Source organism: Nelumbo lutea, chromosome 6 (genome assembly GCF_056320005.1).
Source record: "Nelumbo lutea isolate HS-2025 chromosome 6, American lotus-T2T, whole genome shotgun sequence".
NCBI classification, from domain to species: domain Eukaryota; kingdom Viridiplantae; phylum Streptophyta; class Magnoliopsida; order Proteales; family Nelumbonaceae; genus Nelumbo; species Nelumbo lutea.
In genome coordinates, this window is record NC_142689.1 from 7,733,530 (window position 1) to 7,756,096 (window position 22,567).

A 22,567-nucleotide genomic window follows, 5' to 3' on the forward strand; every position below is an offset into this window, starting at 1 on the left:
GGTACGGTTGTTCAATTTGACGTCATGAAGACAAAGTGCTGGAGTGGTGTGCAAGGTGAAGTATTGAGTTTGGATAGAGATGTGGCCCGAAGTGCCTTCGGGCGGCCCAGTTTAGGTTGTTGTCCTTTGCACTCCTCGTAAGGCTGAGGGCAAAAGGGAGAGTTCAGAGTTCGGGCCACTGGTTCCTCCTTTTGGAGGTCATGCTTGAGCATACTCCCGTGCTGCCACGTGTTGAGCGGTCATCCGGGCCAAATCTTCATTCATCAACAAGTATAATATCTTCGCCGTCTCGCACTCTCACCCCATATTGCCATGTAAGAGAAGAGAAAGAACATAGGAAATGAAGCAGAACAACAATAAGTGACAAGCGAAGAGACCTATCTCTACCTTCGTGTTTGTTTCGTTATATTCTTTCCGATCTTCGGTGGATTGGATAAGAAGAAACCAGACCCATTTGCTACTGAATGTGCCTGGGTTGGGTTCTGCTTCTTTTACAGCTTTACTACCCAATCAGAAGAATAAAAGTGGAGGAGGAGAAGGAGAAGCCATAAAGGCTCTGCTTTTCTCGAAGATTGCAGAGCAAGAAGATATGGGTATTCCGTCCGACGACGTGGTTCTCATCAGGGAACCAGAAAAACAAGGTGGCCCGAGTGTGATTACTGTGAACTGCCCAGATAAGACCGGCTTGGGATGCGATCTTTGCCGAATAATATTGTTCTTTGGGCTTAGCATTGTGAGAGGAGGTAAGAGAGAGATCCTTAGAATGAAGAGAAACCAAGTGTAGGTGCTCTTTTTCCTTAATTGTTTTTTGATTTTTGGTTTGTAATTTTAGATTTTGCTTCTCTTTCATTTATGGTGCAGATATTTCGACGGATGGTAAATGGTGTTACATAGTGTTCTGGGTCGTCGGAAGGTCGTCGACAAGGTGGAGTCTGTTGAAGAAAAGACTGGCAGAAGCTTGCCCTTCTGCTTCAGGAATTTACTATTACAGGCCAGAGTTGCAGCAGCCGAAGCCCCCAGATGTTTTCCTCTTGAAGTTATGCTGTCATGATCGAGAAGGGCTCTTGCACGGTCTCTCTCTCTCTCTCTCTCTCTCTCCTTCTTTCTTTTTCTAAAGGCTTTTAGAATTTGGAGTTGGATCTTTGCTTATTATTTTTGAACATCACCGCTTTTTTTTTTTTTTCTGTTATTTGTTTGTAGGAATCATTTGCTAGACTAAGGCTTTTGATTTCTGTTCTACTATTTCTTTTGAGACTTTCGGGTGTATTAATTTTCCTAGGTTTTATTCCTTTTCATGATTCGACACTTGCATTTCATCTTGCACTGCATTAATTTAGTTTTGGGGGATTGGCAGATGTGACCGAGGTTCTCTGCGAGCTTGAGCTTGTAATAAGGAGAGTGAAGGTATCCACCACACCAGACGGGAAAGTGATGGACCTATTCTTCATCAAAGACACCAGGTTTCATATGCATTTCTTTTCCTTTTTTCCGGTTTTTATCTTTCTTCAAAATATGATATCTCATTCTTGTTTTTGCTTTGTTTTCTTATATTTTTGTTCCTTGCTTTCAGTTTCTTGACTGCTATTGTTTAAATTCATTTTATTTATTATTGTCTATAATAGATTTAAATGAAATAAGTTGATTACTTTGGGACTTGGATAATTCAAGTAGACGATTCTGGTTTCCAGTAATTATAATAGAAAACTCCATGGAAAAACAAGTTATATGTGTCAAGATATATGTTAATCAGGCAAAAGAACAAACACTTTCTTAACCAGTAACTCTGTAAGATTAGATGGTCTTTATTTTGACAGTTGAATCAATGTAATGTGTCAAATTTTACAAAAAAAAAAAAAAAATAGCAAGACTTGACAAACAAACAAAATATGACAGTTATACAAGTGCTACTAAACTTGTTTTTTTACTATTATTCCTCAAATTTCATTTATCACATTGGAAAGTAGACCACATTTTCTCTGTCAATGATAACCCATGAAAATAGTACTGTAAAAGCGCATATATGACCATCCATGCAGACGATGGAGTGCATCCATAAATTTATCATGGACCAATAACTGTAATATTAAGAAAAAAAGCTGAATTTATTTCTTGGAATCCTAAAATGACCCTGATTTCCACTTTTTAAAGGTAATAAAAAGTCCTTTACCTAATGCTGTTCCCAATTTGAGAGGGGTGGACTGGATATGGACCTAACTACCGACAATCCCCGCCCCAAAGTGGCTGTTCTGACTCAAACATGAACACTTGTTCTCTTGCTTGTGAACCTGATTTCATCATTGCACCAAGCAATGATCCTTAGATTCATTAAAGTTGTGTTTGGTTGAAATTCCTTAAGAACTTTCCCTTAACTTTGTGTTTCTCTCATATTTTCTATCAAACCAAACATAGCTTGATAATGTTCTGGAAAAACAGAGGTAAGACAGTGTGATTTGATCACTAAATATGACAGAGCACCTGCCATTTGATGACCTCCTCCCATGAGATTTGTTTGTGCCAAAAGTAAGTGTGATTTGATAATTTTTGACCATATGATCTTTAGAGTATTTTCAGGGTCTAGTAGATACTTATTAATTAGTAGATCCTGATCTTTGTTTTGTCTTGTAGCCATAGCCAGAAGCTTAAGCAGGGTCCAATTTTAGCTTGAGCCTTTTTTTTTGGCAACACTACTATTTTTATTAACACTCAAATGTAGTGCATTTGCTGATTCCATTAACTTGATGTGATACAAATAAAAAATGATATATTTTCTGGGTACACTCCAAGCAGAAAGCATGCTGTTCCTTATCCCTCCCATGTTTAATATTCAAACTAGTGTTGCTTTTTATTTCACACTAATTCTTCTTTCAAAGTTAAATAAATTTTGCATCCAAATTTTTCTTAATGTGGTTAGATTTTCTATCTGCTTCTACATTCTTCTATGTAGGCAGTATTTTCATGTATACTTTTTTCTTAATTTTTCTAAAGCAGTATATTTCGTGGAATAATTCTGTTGGGACTTTTGACAGGGAACTCCTACATACAAAGAAGAGACAGGAGGAAACAGATGATCATTTGAGAGCTGTTCTTGGTGATGCCATGATAAGTTGTGACATAGAATTGGCTGGCTCTGAGATGGTGTCATGTTTACATGGTTCATCATTTCTCCCATCTGCAATCAGAGAAGAAATGTTCAGCTTGGAAATGCATGATGAACACCCAAGTAGGTCTTCTGCACGAAGCAGTGTATCTGTTACAATGGACAACAAACTCAGCCCTTCTCACACACTTTTCCAAATCATATGCCAAGATCACAAAGGCCTAGTCTATGATATCATGAGAACACTGAAGGATTACAACATCCAGGTGAATATTTATGAACAACTAATGTGAAAATAATCACATCAGAACAATTTTTTGTTAACTAAATATAGGTCATGAATTTATAATCCTCTGTCTGTATTCTTTGGATTGACTTTTTGTACTGAAAATATGTTTCTCAGTGTATTATTATCTATATTCTTTCTAGATTACCCCAGAATTTGCCGTATCTTGAGAACAACATAATGGAGTATTAGTTTGCCAAATTTGGTTAGTTAACATAATTTAGTCAGTTTTTTACCCGGTCATGCCCAATTCCACCAACGATTGACTAGGATTTATCTCATCTATCTCTTTCTGTTAGAAGCTTTTGTTGATAAATTTTGTTCAACATTAGAAACATCTGTTGAATTTACTCTTTGACGTTTAAAATTTTATCTCAGGTTTCGTATGGAAGGTTCACTACAAACCAAAGGGGAAGCTGTGAAGTGGAATTGTTTGTAATGCAAGCAGATGGGAAGAAGATACTTGACCCAAACAAGCAAAATGCTTTGTCCTCTCGCCTACGGATGGAACTCTTTCGTCCTCTTAGAGTAGCTGTAGTAAGCAGGGGTCCAGACACACAGCTGCTGGTGGCAAACCCTGTAGAGTTATCTGGAGAGGGGCGGCCTCTTGTTTTCTATGACATTACTCATGCTCTCCAGATGCTGAATAAGTGCATTTTCTCGGTACTTACCTTTATACCCTTTCACATAAAATTCACAAGTGTTTTGATCTCTGCATTTAAATATTAATAATTATTTGCAATCTTGAATAGAATGATATGCTGATTTTTCCCTGTTGTCCAGGCTGAAATTGGGAGGCACCTGATTGGGGATCGAGAGTGGGAAGTTTATAGAATTCTTCTCGATGAAGGGGATGACTCTTCTGTTTCAAGGACCATGATTGAGGAGGGCGTTAGGAAAATGTTGATGGGTTGGAACTGATCATGATTCATGACTGAGAAGACTGTTCAAATTGGATGACTGGAAGCTCCTCTGCCAGACTGCCAGTGTACAGTATAGCGTTGTCCAGTCTACTTCTCTGCTTGTAGTTAGTTACAAAGTGAAAACTATGAGATATATCTTGTGAAAAGGTGAGCTGTTTTATCAGTTAGGGAGTCTACGCCTTGGCCTAAGACTTTGTTGCCACTAACTAGGTTTGTACAGATGACAAGTACATAGGAAAGGAAGCATAAGGCTCCCTTGGTAATGTGCATACTCGTTACAGGAAGGGAGATGGGTAAACAACCTGTTCATACCTGTTTCTATTGACCTCACTCTGTACGGAAGCAAAAGAGAAAGCTAGACTATGTTGTAACAAAAGAGAGAGCTATTAGCTGCACCTGGGTAGAGTTTTTGAGGTTGAACCTAGACCTTTTTCTTTTGAATGAAATTCAGTTTCTGAAGAACCCAGGAAGCGTCCCAAAGATAACTACTTTGTTCTCGTAAAATTTTCCACTGTGATTGTTGGTGGACCTTCAAAATGAGTAACAATTTCAGCAAAGGTGTGAGTTTCAGGCCAAATGGTCTTATACTGCAGTGACACAGAATTTCATGACATAACATAGGGTGGTGGAGTTAAGACAGGCAAAGGAGTGGGAAAGAGTAATGTGGATATGGATATAATTTTATCCAATTGGAGTGCTTGAGACCTGAGTTTCAAACTTTCAATGATCATACTACTTTATTTATGGAAAGGAGCTATTCTTTTGATATTTTTTGAAGGGCCTCTCATCACAGTTTGTTTGCATGGAATGGGTTAGGTTAGGTGAGGTGTTCTTTCCTGCTTCCATGTATGTGTTTGTTCAACATGTGCCTGCACCAGTGGCAAGTGGCTGGCTACTCGAATATGCTTAACCGGTAGAATCCAACCATGTTGATATAAAAGAAAATTGCTAATAATAAAATAAACTCCAGGTGGGTGGTTCTGATTTCCCATTTCTCTGGTTGGTATAGGTATGGGAAAGGACATTATACATGGATGGCTCAGATCTGGTAGCTTATCACTACATTCGGTGAAATGTTGAAAACCTATTGCTAACGGCTGTGTAGGATTTAGTTCGGGACCCACCAGACCACAAAAAGACATGATTCCATTTCTTGGTTGCAGTCTCTTCCCCAGATTTCATATTAGAGATGCAGACCCAGTCAATGATCGTCTATCGCCCTTTAAATGTGGATGGGTCAGTTGTGGTTGAGATGGTTGTGGGGGACGACTAGCCACTGCCAGAGATGATTCTTTTTAATGGTAGTCTTCTGTTTGCTTTCAATAGTTTCACCCAAAGTTAAAAGTATCGGAAAGATAATTTTAGAGACGTATTGGGACATGTTTTTGATACGAACAAAAAATTAATATATGTATAAATATGATAAAAATTTTAAATAAATCTTAAAAAGTATTATTAATTATATTTACATATTTTATATAATTGTAAATAAGTTATTTAAATGTAAAAAAACCATAATTTAATGGTTTATATAAAGTGTAACATATTGGGACACAATTAGTATATGTTGAAAAATGAGAGAATAACTAAAATGTAAAAAAACAAGAAAAAATTAAAATGTCAATGTCAATTTTCAAAAGCCAATTTAATTAATCTTAATATTTATTAGTTTAAAAATTTTAATAATTAATTCTAGCATTTATTAATAAAAACTTGTCACTCATTAAGAAAAGTGAAAATTTACTTAAAATTAAAATACATATAATCATATTAAACAAATATTTGAATTAGGTTGACCCATCAACCTAGATAATGTTTTTTGGCCTTTATAATATTTTTGTCAGAATCCATTCAGTTCAGACAATCGGACCATTTGACCTGGGAACCTGACCCAGAATGGTTCCCTATCCGGTTCAGTTTTAAAAACCTTGATGGCATCCTTTAGGCTTTCTCAACGGATCCTGGTAAAATTCTCTTGGATTATGCTATGAGCCACATGGTCATGGTCCCATGCAACTTATTTATAGTGTGCTTTTATAACGTGATTTTTTTTGTTGGTGGTTTCAAAAATAAATCAAAACCATCTGGTTTGAAAACATAATGTTTCTCAAAATAAAAGCACAAAAAATGTTCTTAGTTGTGTAAGTGTTTTCTTCTTTCAAAATTGAAACCAAAAACAAGTTATTGAATTTGTGTTTCTAATTTCTAAAAACTTGCCCTCAATTAGTTATTTATATTCCAACAATCATATAATTTCTACACTACAAAATTTATTTATGTTTTAAAAAAACATTATTTGATGGTTCCAACACATGTAATGTTTTTTCTTTTAAACAAAACAGCCCATTTTCACCTTTAGGTCGTGTTTGGTGGCAATGCAAATAAATTTGCACTGATGCAAAATCATAGCAGTGCAAATGATTTGAGGGTAAATTATGACCTATTTTTGTTTCAAATTTTAGCTTATTTTGTTTGATTGTAATACAAATGATGAAGTAAATTAAGACATGAAGCAGAATAAAGTAAAATTAAACAAGAATTTGCATTTTTTACATTTACACTCCCATGCATTTATACTAATGCAAATAAATTTGCACTACAATAAGAACAAAAGCAGAATTCAAGAACAATTTTTTGCTGATGTGGCAATGCCAAACATGATGAGCCATCCACCATCCAGTACATAGTTTAGGCGAACGGTGTTTCCTTCATCCGTGAAGGTTGGAAACGTGCCTACTCAGAAATGTTGATGGTTGTGACAGCACGCGTTTTAAATTTCAAAAATTCGCGCCGTTGGGACGTGACAGCGGGTCATTCAAAAAGGTGCGCCACTGTTGTACGTGCACGGGCGGCTGTCAGGGAGACGTGCGGAGCAGTCAGTTTCGGAAAGACGCGTGTCGGCGTGACGTCGGTTTCAAAAAGCCGTGTGCTGACGTTTCGCTCTTTTCGGAAAGACGTGCACCAATCACGTCTCAACTTTACGGGACGTGCGGTCAGTGAAAACGTGGGCCATCGGATCGTCTTTGATCTGCACGGTTGATCCTTGGTTACTGTAGCTATAAACAGTGGGGGACCCCAGTCGATTTGTCACTTCTGCGGTGTCTACTGAGCTCGCGTCCAACTTTCCAGCTCGCGTCCAAGTTTTTTTCAGCACGAGTCAAGGCTGGTTACATAGCCTTCAAGGTTCTTGGGCTTGTTCCCATCTCCGGAGCCTCCAAAACTTTCTTCCGATGAGTACCTTCCTGAATCCATCTTTTCCTCAATGTCTAGCTTTGATAGCTCAGACGACTCTTCAAGTAGGGCCGACGTAGGTTTTGCTTCTACCTCCCGCCGAGGTCGGATGCTAGACAGGTTGGGTCCCTCGACCATGACGCTTGAGGGGTTTCAATCCATACTTATGTCTTACAACCTTCCTGGGGGGTATACATATTTTATTCCTTCGGGTAGCTTTCCATGGGAACACGGTCCTGATGAGATCGTGATTTTTCGAGACCAGCTCGCTGCGGGGTTGCGACTTCCTTTCCACCCCCTTCTCATCGAAGTCATAATCCATTTCGGTGTCACCATTGGCAAACTTCATCCGAACTCTATTCGGAACCTGGTGGGGACAGTTTCCCTTTTTTGCGAGCAGAACTTCCCATTGGACTTAGAGATATTCTCTTCCATCTTGATGCTCAAAAGACAGGCGGGTTCTCTTCCTGGGGGAAGACGGGCATATTACCTTTCTTCTCGTTAGGGTTTTAAGCTTCTGCACGATCTTCCTAATAAGGTCCCGGCGTGGAAGCGAGACTACTTCGGTGTGCGAAGTGCACAAGGATGGCCCTTTCAGACCAGGTGGGGTGAGGCCGCTCCTGATTCAGGTGTTACTCTCGATAAATAGACGGTGAAGGGCCTCCGGCAATGGGCACGGCAAGGTTTAAAGTGCCATCACTACTTAACGGAGGCCAAGCTTATTGCGGCCGGCCTGAGTTCGGGTAGGTTTCTAGGTATGCGGTTTCTTGCTTGCTTTGTTCTTTCATTTTTTCTGATGTCGAACTCGTTTCTGTAGGTGTGATGGATGCGGAGAGAACTCGTGGGGGGCGTCTGTTCCAAGGTATGAAGAGGAGGAAGCGGGTCGCCAAGCGAACTCGTACCGAGCTGCCCCTGGACGAGGAACCCCAAGTTCGAGACCACACGCCGGAGGATCTACCCAGGGAGACCGAGGTGACTCCACCGATGCACGAAACTACCGGGGCGTCTTACGCTGAGACCACTCATATGGGCGCTCCTGCATACTCAAGTGCTCCTCCTCACTCGCCTGCCGCGCCGTAACACAAGCTATGGTGGTATGTTAGATTCCGTTTGCCTTTTTCATTTCCTGTCGCTTTTGCTGTTATTGCTCACTTGTTTCTTTTGGTAGGTGAATTCTTCAATTCATGCCTTAGCGGCCCAAGTGGAGAGGAGCTCGCGATAGGCGCGAGCTGCTGAGGCTGCCGCTCATGCTGCTGAAGAAGCTTTCCGCGCTACAGAGGCGAAAACCCGGGCTGCTGAGGCAGCCGCTTATGCTGCCGAAGAGGCTGCTCGCATCGCGATGGCCAGGCAGACAAGGTCTCAGCGTGACGCCGAGGCCATGGGGGTAGTTGTCAAGCATATTGTGGACTTGAAGTTGGATTTGCAGCATCAAGTCAAATATCTTTAGGAGGACATCAGGGAGAGAACACAGATTTTTTTTTCAAGGCATTGAAGACGCCAAGAAGAAGGCCGTTGAAGACTACATTGCCTCTCCACGTTTTGACGAAATGATGGTGGATTCTTATAGGAGGGGGTTCAAACTGAGCAGGTGGATGATCCAGAATACGTATCCCGACCTCGACGTTAGTACCATATCCACTTCGCGAATAACTCAGGAGATGCCCAATGTTGCCGATGGCGAGCCGGACTTTGAAGGAGAGGCAGGGCCTTCGGGTGTTGTTGAAGTGTCTTCTGATGGCAAAGAAGTAGCTCCGGGCATGTAACAATTTTTTTTTTGTAAGCGCATTTTGATGGCCAATGTACTCTTGTTTCTTGCAACGGAATAGATAATCTTTTTGCCCAAGTGTTCCTTTTCCCCGAACTGATTCTTTGTCGAACTGAATATGCCACTTTCTTGCCCGGGTTATTATACTTCCGCGACTTGTTTTGCCACGCTGGCTTTTTGCAGCGAACTGTTTTTTTGTCGATCTGATAATATGCTCTTCTTTGCTTGTTTACGCCGAGGTTCTTCTTGGCTCTGCATCATGGCACATAGGACCTGATTTCGTCCACTTTGCTTGGCGGTTTATAAGTAGTATCGCCTTAAGTTCACGATGTTCCACGCTCGAGGTACTTGTTTGCCTTCCAAGGTTTCGAATTCGTATGCCCCCCCAAGCGCTCTTTTTACTTTCTAGGGCCCTTCCCAGTTTGGTCCAAGTTTGCCTACGGCGGGTTCGGGCACCATAATCTTACGAAGGACCATGTCGCCGACTCGGAAGCTTCGTTGCTTTACTCTGGTGTTGTAGTAGCGAGCTACCTGCTATTGGTATACCGCTGTTCGGATATGCGCGAGGTCCCTTACCTCGTCCAATAGGTCAAGGTTGGTACGTAACTCGTTTCCATTCGTCCGATCGTCGTATGTTTCTAGTCGCAATGTTGGTACTTCGATTTCCATTGGGAACACTGCTTCAGTGCCGTAGGTGAGGTTGAAGGGGGTTTCTCCCGTGGCGGTTTTTTCTGTAGTTCGGTGAGCCCATAAGACACTTGGTAGCTCTTCGGCCCACAATCCCTTAGCTCGATCCAGACGTGCTTTCAGTCCGCGCAGGATGGCTCTGTTCATTACTTCCGTCTGACCGCTTGCCTGCGGGTGCGCGACTGACGTGAAGTTTTGCCGAATCCCCATGTTCTGGCACCGGTCTTGGAACTTGATATCCTCGAATTGCTTGCCATTGTCAGAGATTAGTACCCGAGGTAACCCGAAGTGACATACTATATTCTTCCAAAAGAAGTTCTGTATGTTTCGGACCGTAACAGTTGCCAGAGGTTCGGCTTCTATCCACTTCGTAAAGTAATCTACTGCAACAACTAGGAATTTTCTTCCACCTGTTGCTGGTGGGAATTACCCCAGGAGGTCGATGCCCTATTGTGCAAAGGGCCACGGGTTGGCGAGGTATTTGAGGTCAGAGGTAGGTTGACGGTAGATATTGGCGTGCTTCTGACACTTGTCGCATTTTCTAACGAGCTCGACAGATTCTTCCTTCATCGTTGGCCAGTAGTATCATTGTCGAAGTGCTTTTTGGGCGAGTGCTCTGCCCCCCAAGTGTCCACCGCACAGGCCTTCATGAGTGTTGCGGAGTACGAACTCGGCTTTGGCAGGTCGCAGGCAACGCAAGTAGGGGAGCGTGTACGATCGTCGGTATAACTGTTCGTCTATTATGACGTATTTGGCTGCCTGGCGCTGCACCCTCTTGGCCGCATTGCATTCTGCAGGGAGGGTTTCGTCTATCAAGAAGCTCGTGAGTGGGTTGATCCAGCTCGGCTCTGCTTCCAAGACGGGAGCGACCTCCTTTGCCTCCCTGAGAATACAAGGCCGAGGTAAGTCCTCTATGTAAACAGTTCTCATGTCGTTGTGACTTGTGTTGGCTAACCGAGAATACTCGGCCTCAGTGTTCTCTGACCTCGGGATTTGAATGATGAAATGTGATTGGAAGTTGAGTAGGGCTTCTTTTACTTTGGCCAAATATGCGATCATGGAGAGCTCGCGTGCTTCATACTCGCATGTAACTTGGTTGACCACAAGCTGGGAATCGCTAGGTCCAGTCTAGCTATCAGTGCTTCGTACTCTGCCTCGTTGTTGGATGCCGCAAACTCAAAACGTAGTGCGTATTCTAATTTTGTGCCGCACGAGCCACATAAGATTATTCCAACTCCGTTGCCTTGCCGGTTCGAGGAACCATCCACGTGAAGGATCCAGGGCTCCTCATCCGAGTTTGTGTTTCGCCTGACCAGGAGAGATGCCACACTAGCTGCTACTTCACGGGGTTCGGACTCTATTGTTTCGGGAGCTCCGGGTTCGCCCGAACTGGTGACCTCGGGCTCGACCTGTGGGGCTTCGTGGCTAAAAGTGCACTTGGCGATAAAATCTGCCAAAGCTTGGGCCTTAATAGCGGTTCTTGGTTTGTACTGGAGGTCGTACTCGCTGAGTTCGATGGCCCATTTCGTCAGTCGACCAAAAACCTCGGGTTTGAGTAAAACTTATCTCAGAGGTTTGTCAGTCAGGACAATGACGGTGTGAGCCTGGAAGTATGGGCGGAGTTTCCAAGCTGCTGTCAATAGGGCGTATGCTAGCTTTTCTATCTGCGGTTACCTTGTATCCGCTCCCTACAAAATTTTACTAACATAATAGATGGGTCACTGGACCCGGTCTGTTTCTTTTATTAGTACCAAACTGACCACCCCGTCGCTTGCCGAGAGGTAGAGTTCTAAGACCTCACCCTCCTCGGGCCGGGCTAAGGTTGGCACACTAGCGAGGTAACCTTTTAGCTCGTCGAACGCGAGCTGGCAGTCCTGGGTCCACTCGAACCCTTTGCCTTTGATTGCTTTGAAAAAAGGTAGGCAGCGGTCTGCCGATTTGGACATGAAGCGGCTTAGAGCGGCTATACGGCCGTTTAGCCTTTGAACCTCTTTTACTTTCCGATGTGGTCTCATATCCAGAATGGCTTTTATCTTGTCCGGGTTGGCCTCAATACTGCGCCGATTGACAATGTACCCTAGGAATTTGCCCGAGGTGACGCCGAAGACACATTTGTTGGGGTTCAATTTCATGTTAAACTGACACAGGATTTGGAAGACAGAATCTAAGTCTTGTATTAATTATTCTGAAAACTGAGTCTTGACGACCATGTCGTCTACATAGCACTCTATCTTCGTGCCAATCAGGGGCTGAAACAGCCTATTTAAAAGTCTTTGGAAAGTCGCCCCGGCATTTTTTAGTCCGTAGGGCATGATCTTGTAGCAATATAGGCTGAACTCGGTTATGAAGCTGGTTTTTTCCTCTTCGGATGGGTCCATCCGGATTTGGTTGTAGCCCGAAGAGGCGTCCAGGAAGCTTAGCAACTCATTTCCCGAGGACGCGTCCACTAGGCGGTCAATTCTGGGGTGGGGGAAGCAATCTTTCGGGCAAGCTTGGTTCAGGTCGGTGTAGTCGACGCACATGCGCCACTTGCCGTTTGCCTTTTTTACCAACACCAGGTTGGCCACCCAGATCGGGTAAAGGACTTCCCTTATGAAGTTTGCTGCGAGAAGCTTATCAACCTCCTCGTCGACCACCCTCCAGCGTTCTGGGGAGAAGTTGCGTTTCTTCTGTCTAACGGGTATGACTACAGGGTCAGTATTAAGTTTGTGAGTTATCAGGCCGGGGCTAATGCCGGGCATGTCGGCCAAGGACCAGGCGAAAATATCTAAATTTTGAAGTAAAAAACTCACTAGTTCGGTTCGTAGGGGTTCCTCGACGGAAGTTCCGATCTGAAGTGTGCGAGCTGGGTCCGTAGCCGAAGTGGGGATTGCGCCCGTTTCCTCCGTGTGCGAAGCTCGTTCCTCACCTTGCTCTGCAGGCCGCTCCAGTTCGAGGTCGTCGATCGCCTTGGTTTTTTCCTTCAGGGCGGCAACATAACACTTGCGGGACTCGAACTGGTCGCCTCGCGCTACCCCCACACCGAAGTCTGTAGGGAACTTCATGGCCAAATAGTAGGAGGAGACCACCGCCCGTAGGATATGCGTGATCGGCCGCCCTATTATGGCGTTGTATGGGGAGGGGGTCGCGACTACCAGGAAATCATGGTTGAGTCTGACCGCACAAGGCCATGGGCCGAATTCCACAGGTACTGTTATTTTTCCGAGGGGCCTGACTTCCTCTCCGCTGAAACCCACCAGGGGAGTGTTCGCGGGCTTTAGCTCGCTCCTCTGTAACTGTAGCTGGTCAAATGCTGATTTAAAGAGGATGTCCGCTGAGCTGCCCGAATCTACGAGTACGCATCTGACCTCGGAGTCGCTGATCCTTAGTTTAATGACAAGCGCGTCATCATGGGGGTAGCGGACCCCTCACGCGTCGTCCTCCATGAAAAAGATTGGTTCTTCGGTCTTTGGTCTCTTTGGGGGGTTCCATTCTTCGAGGGCCGCTTCACGAACTGAAGTCCAGGCCGTTGCCGAGGTACACCCCGCTACCACCGAATCTCCCACAATTACATGGATGGTTCCCCAAACTGACCTCTCTTCCGGAGGCTATCGCTGCAACGGTTCGGCAGGTCTGCTGCTAGACTCGGGGGCATCCTTTTCATGCTCCCCTTGCCGACCTGCCTTATTGTTATTATTGTTGTGCTGTACAAAGTTTCTGAAGTATCCGCAACGGATGAGCCCATCTATCTTGTCCCGGGGGTTATTACACTGCTCGGTATTATGACCATGGTCTCTATGGAAACTATAATACAATTTCTTATTTCTCTCGTTCGGATTTCCCTTTAGGCGAGGTGGCAATTTCATGTACAGGGCGTCTTTGATCATCATTACGATCTCGGTCCGCCTTGTGTTTAACGGCGTGTAGCCCATCCGAACTGCTAGGGAAGCTCGGAACGACTGGTTCAGCTTCGGCTCCCGGGCTGGGTTTTTTCTGTCGACCAGGTTGGAGAGCTCGCCTTCCCTCTTTCTTTTCTCGTTCCCGCCTTCGGTTCGTTGGTTGATTTCTTCCTCTGTCCTCATGAATTTTCCGCGAGCTTGAGGAATTCGGCCACGGTTGCGGGCTGATTAGCCACCATGTGCCATTTGAATTCTTTGTGTGTCACCCCTCTTTTGGTCGCCGCGAGCTACACTGCGTGGTCCAACCGCGGTATCTGCAAGCATGCTTCGTTGAATCGCTTGATGTAGCCCCGGATGGATTCTCCCTCTCTTTGGACTACTCCGAAAATGCTTTCCTCTGTTCTGGGGCACCATTGTCTGGTGACAAAGTGTGCGGTGAAGACCTGCACGAACTGGGCCCAGCACTTTATCGACCCAGGGGCCAGGTTCCTGTACCAAGTGCGGGCTACCCCGCTGAGGGTGGTGGAAAAGGCCACACACATGCACGATTCGTTGGCCCTGGCGAGGTGCATTTGGGACTAAAAGGCATTAACGTGGTCGTTGGGGTCGAAGGACCCGTTGTACTTGTCCAGAGGTGGGAGCTTGAAATTTCTGGTTAAGGGGACCGCCAAGAGTTCTGATGCGAGGGGGGAAGGAACCGAGAGAATCGGGGCAGCTCCTACCTCGTCCGAGCTCGTCTCTTTGCCTCTGAGTTCTGACAAGGCACAGGTGGCGGTTCAGCGACTTCGTCGACGCCTTCGTTGTTGAGCGGGCCTTGTACTGGCGCTGCTGGCCTCCGTGTTACCAAGCTCGATGGGCCCGGAATGCTGGTAGTCTGCCGCAAGGGCGCCGAATCGGTTTTCCGTGAGCGGGAACTCGGGCTTGGAGCACCGGGGTGCCGAAATCGCGGGCAAGGTTCCCGACCCGCCTGCGAGTTGCGAGGTGGGGATGATATTTTTCTCTCTTCGACCTGGGGACGAGACCTGGCTGTTAGGGGGGTTCTGGGGCCGGGAGGCCTTCGCCTGGTGGGGGCATCCATCCTGCGGGGAGGCCTTGATCGGCCTCGGAGCGGGGTGGCAAGGTGGATGTAGTGGTTGGTTCAGTGGCAATTGGGGAAACTGCTGTTGATAGTGATATTGTGAGATGTTGTGCAGTACTTGGTGCTGGTGAAGCTGGTGTTGCTGGAACTGTTGCATTTGGGCTTGCATTGCCCGCATGCACTGCATCAGGTCGTCCAACCGGTTTTGGCTGACTGCCAGGGGGACGGCAGTCGGTTCAGTAAAGGTTGTCTCAATGGGGAGAGGAAAGGGGATGCTTGGGGTAGGAAGGTTTACGGGCGCCACTGCTTGTGGCGCGTTCAAGCTGGGGATCCCATCCACCGAAAGGGGGATGGTGAACTGTCCAACGCACACCACAGGGACTTGAAGTTGTTCCCCGGTGGTGTTTGTCTCCGTGCCACGTCCGGTGTTGCTGGAGGAGGCCATGAGTGTTAGGTTTTTTGAAGAAAAGGGGTTATGGAAGTTTGGAGGGAGGCTTTTTGAAGCGTTCCCACAGACGGCGCCAATTGATGGAGCGCGATTCGGCCGGTCTTACCTGTCAATGACCTTGGTTCTGAACGGGGTAGCAAGGAACCTAAAACGGAGGAGATGAAGAAGCTTCGGGGGGGAACCCGGTATAGCGGCTCCGAAGCTCAAGTTAGAATCCTTCAAAAGCAAGATAATACCAGATAGCGCAAAATTTGCATACCTTCTTTGTTGGGGGGCAGGGGCTCTTATAATTACTTCGCGCACTCGTTCCGAGGCCCTTGTCAGGTCGGGTATGATTACCATTGCGCTTGTCAATTCGGCCGTCGTCCTTTCTGCTAGGACAGAACCGTCACTGCCTAACCGTCTCTCTAACTGGAGATGGCGGTGTTAGTGGCGGTGGCAGGAGGCCGTTTAGAGTGCGGCCGCCAAGCGTCAGATCCTAAGTCAGTCAGGTGCGGCGCCCTCGGGCACGGACTTCCTCAGTGTCCGGCATGGTACGACTTGTTTGGTTTTGGTGCCTAGAAGGTGATGCGGAGTGGTGAGCAAGGCGAAGTCTTGAGTTCAGAGGTATCTATAGGGCAGGTCAGTTCGGCGAGGTGAATCCCGAACTGTTACAAGGTTGGCCAGCTCGGCGAGGTATATCCCGAGCTGTTACAAGGTTGGCCAGTTCGGCGAGGTATATCCCGAGCTGTTACAAGGTTTGCCAGTTCAGCGAGGTATATCCCGAGCTGTTACAAGGTTCGCCAATTCGACGAGGTATATACCGAGCTGTTAGAAGATCGGCCAGTTCGGATTACTCTGGTTTTGGGCCAAGGGTGAGTTCGGGCCCCCCGTAGGGAGTTCGGTCCGTTGGTGTCCCCTTATTCATGCCTTAGGCTTAGCCCTTTTGCCGAGTTGTCGTTTCTGCCACATGTCGCATAACTGTGAGGTCGGGCCAAATCTTCCTTCATCACTCTCCATTCAAACGGTGCTCTGCTGGCTCGATTCAGAACTCAGAAGGCTGGCCCAATTTGTAGTGCTAAATAGAGATGGGAATTAAAAGTTCCCATCTTTACAGATGGCTTACTGTAAAGATTGTGGCATGATCGTTAACGTTTAAAACTTTTAATTCCAAGGAAGTTAAAGGCAGAAAGGCTTAGAAGATGGGAACTACATGCCAAACTACAGAGGTCGAGAGGCCCCTCGTACTAGAACTTGCCCCATGAGTAGAGAGACAAAAGGAATATGTCAGGTCCGTTCAGGCCCACAACTACAGTACCATCTCATTATTGGGCTTGGGTCGTTAATTCAGATTATCGAACTAGCGCCCGTGGGTTGTTGGAAGTTGGAACTCAAATCGTCTAATTTATAGAATTACGATTCTCTCATTTTTATTAGGTTGATATACTAATGAAGTGATGATGCCTTTCTTTTGGCTTGGCTTTTGAACTTTTTTATTGACGTTGAATAATTAAGGTAATCTTTTGGCTTTTGTAGTCCACCCAAGTTGCTTCTGGGCTCTGCCACTTTGCATAGACTGAGGTCGGTTTCTTCTCCATCTTGGGCTGCTTCTGGGTTCCCAAGTATTTGAACTCACCCCTAAAGTCTCGACCTGAACCCAACCCAATCCGCCTTAAGAAATGCTTAGTTTCCAAATTCAATTTAACTCCATCGGGTCTAATCTTGATCCGTAGCATTTCTATTATCATTTTCAAATACATTCGAAGACCTAAAATCCATTAATTTAAATTAAAAATTATTTTATAAAATCTAAAATATCACTTTTTTCTATTTAAAAATAAATCAAAACCAATATATAAATAAACTTTAAAGCTAGAGGTAAAAGTTAAAAAGTTATAAAATACGGATGGATCAGTAAAAAACGAAACCTAACTCGAATTGAAGAATCAAAACTCTAACCCGATCCTAACCTTAAAATCTAACATCCGACCCGATCCATTGACATCCCTAAGGGGTAGTGGTAGACCGAGACCACCCAACGAATATATTTACCAAAATAACCTTAACGGACAAAATCCACATTCCGAAAAATGCTGTCAATTGTACGGTCCTGATGAAGTTATGATTCCCTGATCACCACCGAAAAAAAAGCCCAAAACACTATTCAAATCCAAAGCTCTGACATCTGAGCTAGCACTCCCCATTTCCTTCCCATTAAAACTGGAATATTTAATTCTTTTTAAAAGTTTGGATTTTAAAAAATTCTTTTTTTAATCACTGCAATATCTACAACTAAAAATTAATTCAAAAAACATTTATTCCTCCAGAAACATTACTTAAAATCAATTTATATACAATTTTATTTGCTATATTATATATATTCCTCTGTCGGGCTGAGCGCATAGTACTTCCTGCACTACCGATTAATCCAGCAAATCAGGCATTACCATCTGGATTGAAATACACGTGGCACCATCGTCCGCCAGGGAGATGCGGGGCCCGCATGAGCCTCTTGCTACTCTCGCTTGGCGAAGAGCAATCCAAAACAAAAGATATGCTAGCTGTCTTTCCACTATCTGCCTGCATCAGCATCCACGTTGGGAAAAGCCACACGACTTAACTGGCACCACCTCGAAACCATCTTTGAATCAGTCAAGTGTCTGGTATCGAGTGGATTTGAGATGACCGTCTCCTATACGACCTCTCCATCTTCAGTGATAACTCATGCAACACTTGCCACGAGGCATCCCCTTCTTCGATTTGACGATTGAACAGCAGGGCTCGTCTGTTGACTGGGTCCCACAGGTTCCTCTGAATGATGGACAAGTTCGTCGACGCTACGTGCTCGAGGATCTTTCCTAGGTTCCCCGCGTCTTTTTCTGCAACGGTGAGGGATATCTCCGGCCACCGGACGACGTCTGAGAATGGTAAACGGATGCCGTCGGCGATGATGACGGGAACACAGCCGAGAGCAACCGACTCGACCAGTCTCGGACTCCATGGGGCCCAGCCCAGTGGACAGAGGCAGAACACGGACCGTACGATCTCTGACTGGTAACCGGGAAACCTATGCCGCCTTAAGTAAAACTTCCGGTGCCGGTTGTATTTCTCCCAAATTACCGTCCGTACTCGCCTGAAAAAGAGAAGAGAATTATTTCTGTATTTCAGAAAGCTAAATTTTATACATCATGTCGTTCACTTTTTTTGTAATTTTTTGCTTTTTGCAGTAAAAAGCCTAGAAAATCCCGCCGACTTTGTACTTTTTACTGTCACATTTTATATTGACACAAATGCCTCCTCATTGACTGTTTTTACGGCGGAGCCTAATTGTTACGCGAACGGACGTTGGAGGGTATTCCCGTCAAAGTAAAAACCCTCGGTTTGTTTTTGTCTTTGAATTGGCAAGCGAGATCTTTCTCTGCAAGCAAATCAAGCGACTAGATGCGCTTCTGACATGAAAAGAAGGGTGTTTCCGTAATTTGAGGAAGTGGCGGGGTATCTGACTGCCAGTTTCATGTTTTTGGATTAGAGAAAGTAATTACTTGCTGTAAAATCGCCCGCTGATGTTCTTGGGATGAACTTCCATCTTGCCTCTGAAAAATGCCCAGATGTCCCTCTCACCGTTCACCGGCGCCGTTTCCAGTGTCGACCGCACGCTTTCCGGCGAAATATAAGGTGGTATCAACACATTTTCGACGTCTTGACACGGATGGCGGGAACTAACACCAAAAGTCTGCAATATAATCGATTGCTTCAAGAACGCTTGAATCCCGTCTGCGATTGCTACGTCCTCCTAAAGAATATCCAGACAAGACGAAAGATTAAATCATAAAACCTTGGCAGAAAAATAATAGGAAAAAAATAAAGAACCTTTGACTCACCATGGCGTGAAAACAAGCTCCGTAATCGTGTGAAGCGACAAAGACGTGATCGGACCCACCGCTTCGATTCCAGAACGGCATTTCAGAAGAGATGAGCTGCACCGCTGAAGATAGAAGAGGCCGCGCATGACCGATCGACGGGAATCCATTAACGGTACTGAAGTTACAAGATACGTAAACCGGAACGAAGAAGAAATCGGCTTCCCATGGTTTGAGTGTCCGTACATCACTGTCCATCAATGCTTTGTGTATCGCGACCTCCGCTGCAAAGAGATGGTTGCTGCATCTCTCGTTCGATAGCCAATCCGTGTTGTATCTTGAAGGGAGCTCATAGATATAAACCTTCAAATCGTTGAATAATCCTACATAAAATAATCAAAGAAAATAAATATGACTATATGAGCTTAAGTAACCAAGGCAAAGAAACAGAACAAAATGGTCCAACCTCGAGATAGGTGTATCCCATTCGTTCTGGGTTGTTGCGAAACAGTCGTATTGCTCTCAAACAAGGCTCGAGAGAGAAAGCTGCCTTTTGAAGCAGAGACGGTGGTTTTAGGAAGCGAGGTGGTCTTGCTGGAGCTACCGATGAGGTAAGAGCTGAAGAAATAAAGGGACAAAGAAACCCAGAGAACCCATCTGAAATATCTGTAGCAGAAGCTCTTATCGTGCTTTCCGTGCTTGTTCAAGAGCCTCATCTTGACAAAGAACCCCCTGCTCTTGGTGGTTCTTTTGAGCTCCACCATCTCATTGTATTTTTAAAAAAACAAGAGTCAGAGATGAATTCAGTTGTTGAAATGGGGCTTTCGTTTTTGGTTGGAGATGAAGTGAGGATGAAGACAGACATGGAAGGGATGTGTTGGTGGTGGTTCGTTTTTACATCATTTTTTTTAACAGACGAAATCGTTCTTTTTATTTTCTTTTGGTTTCGTTGGTGGGTTCGGTTGGGTTTCGGTGTTTTTGTTGTCTTTCCCTGTTTTTCAATTTTTTTTCCTGGCACTGCTCTTTTTGCGAAAAAAAAAAACAGAGGAGAGAGAGAAAGAGAGGTCAGAGGTGGAATTAGGAGGGTTGTTTCATTGTTTGCAGGTTGCAGAGAAGTCACATGACGCACAGCGGCGACAGTCCGAGAAGGGGTTCGGTTCTCGGCCTCTTTTGTTGTTTAGAAATGGGCGGACGAAATGACAAAAGTATCCTCCAAATTTTGAAGATAGAGATGGATATTCAGGTTTCGGAACCAATTCGGGAGTTTGTAACGTGCAACGTCTCGGGTTGGGAGTTGGGACAACGAATTTATATCGTTAATCACTTAATCGTATCGTGTCTCTTAGAGTTTCGGAACTCCCAAGACATGAATGATTTCCTGACAGTAGTCAATCTGCGAATTAATTTTGCATTCGTTGACAACACAAAGGTAATGAAGACACACAAACCACATGGTGCACATGTATGGCCAATCAAATAAAAGCAGACTGAACTTAGCGTGAGTCCAGCTAGACCTACACTGCTCTTTGATGGGTAGAAATTAATTGAACGGCACTGATTCATGAGACATTAGGGCCGGCCCCATGGAACAAAATGTAAGATGGGCCCATGGAATGATACAAGAAATAATGGGCCTAAATAATGTGGTGAAGATGGGAAAGCTGAATGAAAAGGAGGGAGACAAACGCAAAGGCAAAGTCTGGGGAGTGGGGAGGGAGGGAATAACAAGGTCGCGATTGTTGTGAAAGTGGGGCGCTTTTGGTTAAAGGATCTCAAAAGAAACAAATACATCTGTTTAAATCCTAATAATTACTCTTTTAATTTGACCTGGATTTTCCACTAATTTACTGAACAACAAACTTTATTTGGTTCAGAATAAAACCGGTTTTAAAGATGGCAACTAGACCCGTTCTTGTGGGACTAGCAGGTTTTCTAACTATTGATTGGGGTTTGGAGCGGGTTTCAGGAAATCCAAAACTTTAAGGACCGGAGAAGGGGCAGGGATGGTAATTGTTCATCCTAATTTCAAAAAATAAAAAATAAATTTACGAATAAGAGTGGCCGAGTCAAGGTGGCACAAATTCAGGAATCCCCATTCACTGTGAGGATGGAAATGGGATTGGAATTTCTAGCCTCAAGAGGCGGGATCTTTGAATTCAGGGTCGGGAATGGGATATGCAAAACCTGGCCCCGCCAGCCCCGTTGCCATTCCTAAACGGTTCCGGCGTTCCACGTTTGTGAAATGAAAGAAAGGCTGGATTGACCGTGCTGCCGTGCACGGCAAGTGGTTGCATCCCCCAGCCAAGAATGGACCGGTTCTCTTCTCATATCGTTTGAATTTTGACCAGGCAAAAGAATGGGCTTCCATTTAATAATCCCAAAAATGATGTGGATTTGGATTAAATTATGCTAAGTCACAGTACATGAGGATTCACGTAATTGCGTTCTTTCTACGTTAGTCATGGTCCACACATAATAAGAATTAAGAAGAGTGGATATCTGTGTGGAAATGGATTCGAGTTGTAATGGGTGGGCTAGGGTTTTCAACTTTTCTTATGGGGACGTAACAGATAAGGTACAAAATATAGAGCCCACCAGAAATCTAAAATGCTTGCTTAACATTGCAGGAATTGAGTCTAAACTCTAAATATAAGTGGTTCTCACTTGTTATCATGGGTTAACATCATGGATAGTGATGGTATTAGTAGCCGCCTCTGTCTTTGTCAACTTCAGAGGATGGAAGTATTTGGGGCCACGGGTGTTACTGTTATATCTCCTCACCCATCACCTTCTTACCAATCTATGGTTCCCACAAGGCCCACATGGGCCCAACTTACTCGAGAAGAGGACCCAATCATCTTGACTAGGGTAGACAAGGGTTATTGCCTTATTGGATGCCACCAGATTAGTTGGAGTAAAATACAATAAACGGCACGCAGAAAGTAGAAAGAGAAGCCACAGTGAAGTCTCCAATTGATGATTCATTGATGAATTCTTAATGATTCAACTTGAAGAGCTAAAGGTGGTCCAGCTCTAACATTCCAGGAAAGGCTCATCAAATGCTAGAATATTAGTTTATGATCAAATGGAGAACCTGGATCTATCGTGATCAGAATCTACAAAAGAAAAAAAAAAAAAAAAACTTTATTATTTTAAATATGGTTATTTGTCAAAGTGTGGCTCTAACATTTTATCTCTACATCATTTTTCAAAGGTTGTGTCTGGTTGCAATGCAAATAAATTTGCATTGATGCAAAACCACGACAGTTCAAATGATTTGAATGTAAATTCTGACCTATTTTAGTTTTAACATTTCGTGTATTTTGTTTGATTGT

The 22,567-nt window shown here is 44.4% G+C and overlaps 2 protein-coding genes and 1 long non-coding RNA gene across 3 annotated transcripts; 2 read left to right on the top strand and 1 right to left on the bottom strand.

The window, feature by feature from the left end:
• The first annotated feature begins 303 nt into the window (after positions 1–303).
• LOC148847131 (ACT domain-containing protein ACR10-like) lies at positions 304–5,074 on the top strand. The gene is made up of 6 exons (XM_088948109.1): positions 304–743; positions 862–1,071; positions 1,355–1,460; positions 3,027–3,363; positions 3,762–4,046; positions 4,167–5,074. The coding sequence occupies exons 1-6, from the start codon at positions 590–592 to the stop codon at positions 4,302–4,304; spliced, it is 1,230 nt and encodes a 409-aa protein (XP_088804235.1). The 5' UTR covers positions 304–589; the 3' UTR covers positions 4,305–5,074.
• Positions 5,075–7,827: 2,753 nt separating this feature from the next.
• LOC148847132 (uncharacterized) lies at positions 7,828–9,321 on the top strand. The gene is made up of 3 exons (XR_016100183.1): positions 7,828–8,280; positions 8,355–8,631; positions 8,706–9,321. It is a non-coding gene; the product is annotated as an uncharacterized LOC148847132 (long non-coding RNA).
• Positions 9,322–17,671: 8,350 nt separating this feature from the next.
• LOC148847133 (putative glucuronoxylan glucuronosyltransferase IRX7) lies at positions 17,672–20,604 on the bottom strand. The gene is made up of 4 exons (XM_088952342.1): positions 19,699–20,604; positions 19,254–19,615; positions 18,915–19,165; positions 17,672–18,505 (listed from the first exon to the last, which is right to left on the bottom strand). Exons 1-4 carry the CDS (start codon positions 19,994–19,996, stop codon positions 18,025–18,027), a joined length of 1,392 nt encoding a protein of 463 aa, XP_088808468.1. The 5' UTR covers positions 19,997–20,604; the 3' UTR covers positions 17,672–18,024.
• Between the last annotated feature and the right edge of the window lie 1,963 nt (positions 20,605–22,567).

Excerpts from the sequence above, each read along its gene's own strand:
- LOC148847131 (XM_088948109.1), top strand. The coding sequence starts at position 590 with ATGGGTATTCCGTCCGACGACGTGGTTCTCATCAGGGAACCAGAAAAA. Across the intron at positions 1,461-3,026 it reads TTCTTCATCAAAGACACCAG|GGAACTCCTACATACAAAGA; the intron begins GTTTCATATGCA and ends GACTTTTGACAG. Across the intron at positions 4,047-4,166 it reads TGAATAAGTGCATTTTCTCG|GCTGAAATTGGGAGGCACCT; the intron begins GTACTTACCTTT and ends CCTGTTGTCCAG.
- LOC148847133 (XM_088952342.1), bottom strand. The coding sequence starts at position 19,996 with ATGGTGGAGCTCAAAAGAACCACCAAGAGCAGGGGGTTCTTTGTCAAG. Across the intron at positions 19,166-19,253 it reads GAGCTTGTTTTCACGCCATG|GAGGACGTAGCAATCGCAGA; the intron begins GTGAGTCAAAGG and ends GATATTCTTTAG. Across the intron at positions 18,506-18,914 it reads AGCGGGCGATTTTACAGCAA|GCGAGTACGGACGGTAATTT; the intron begins GTAATTACTTTC and ends TCTCTTTTTCAG.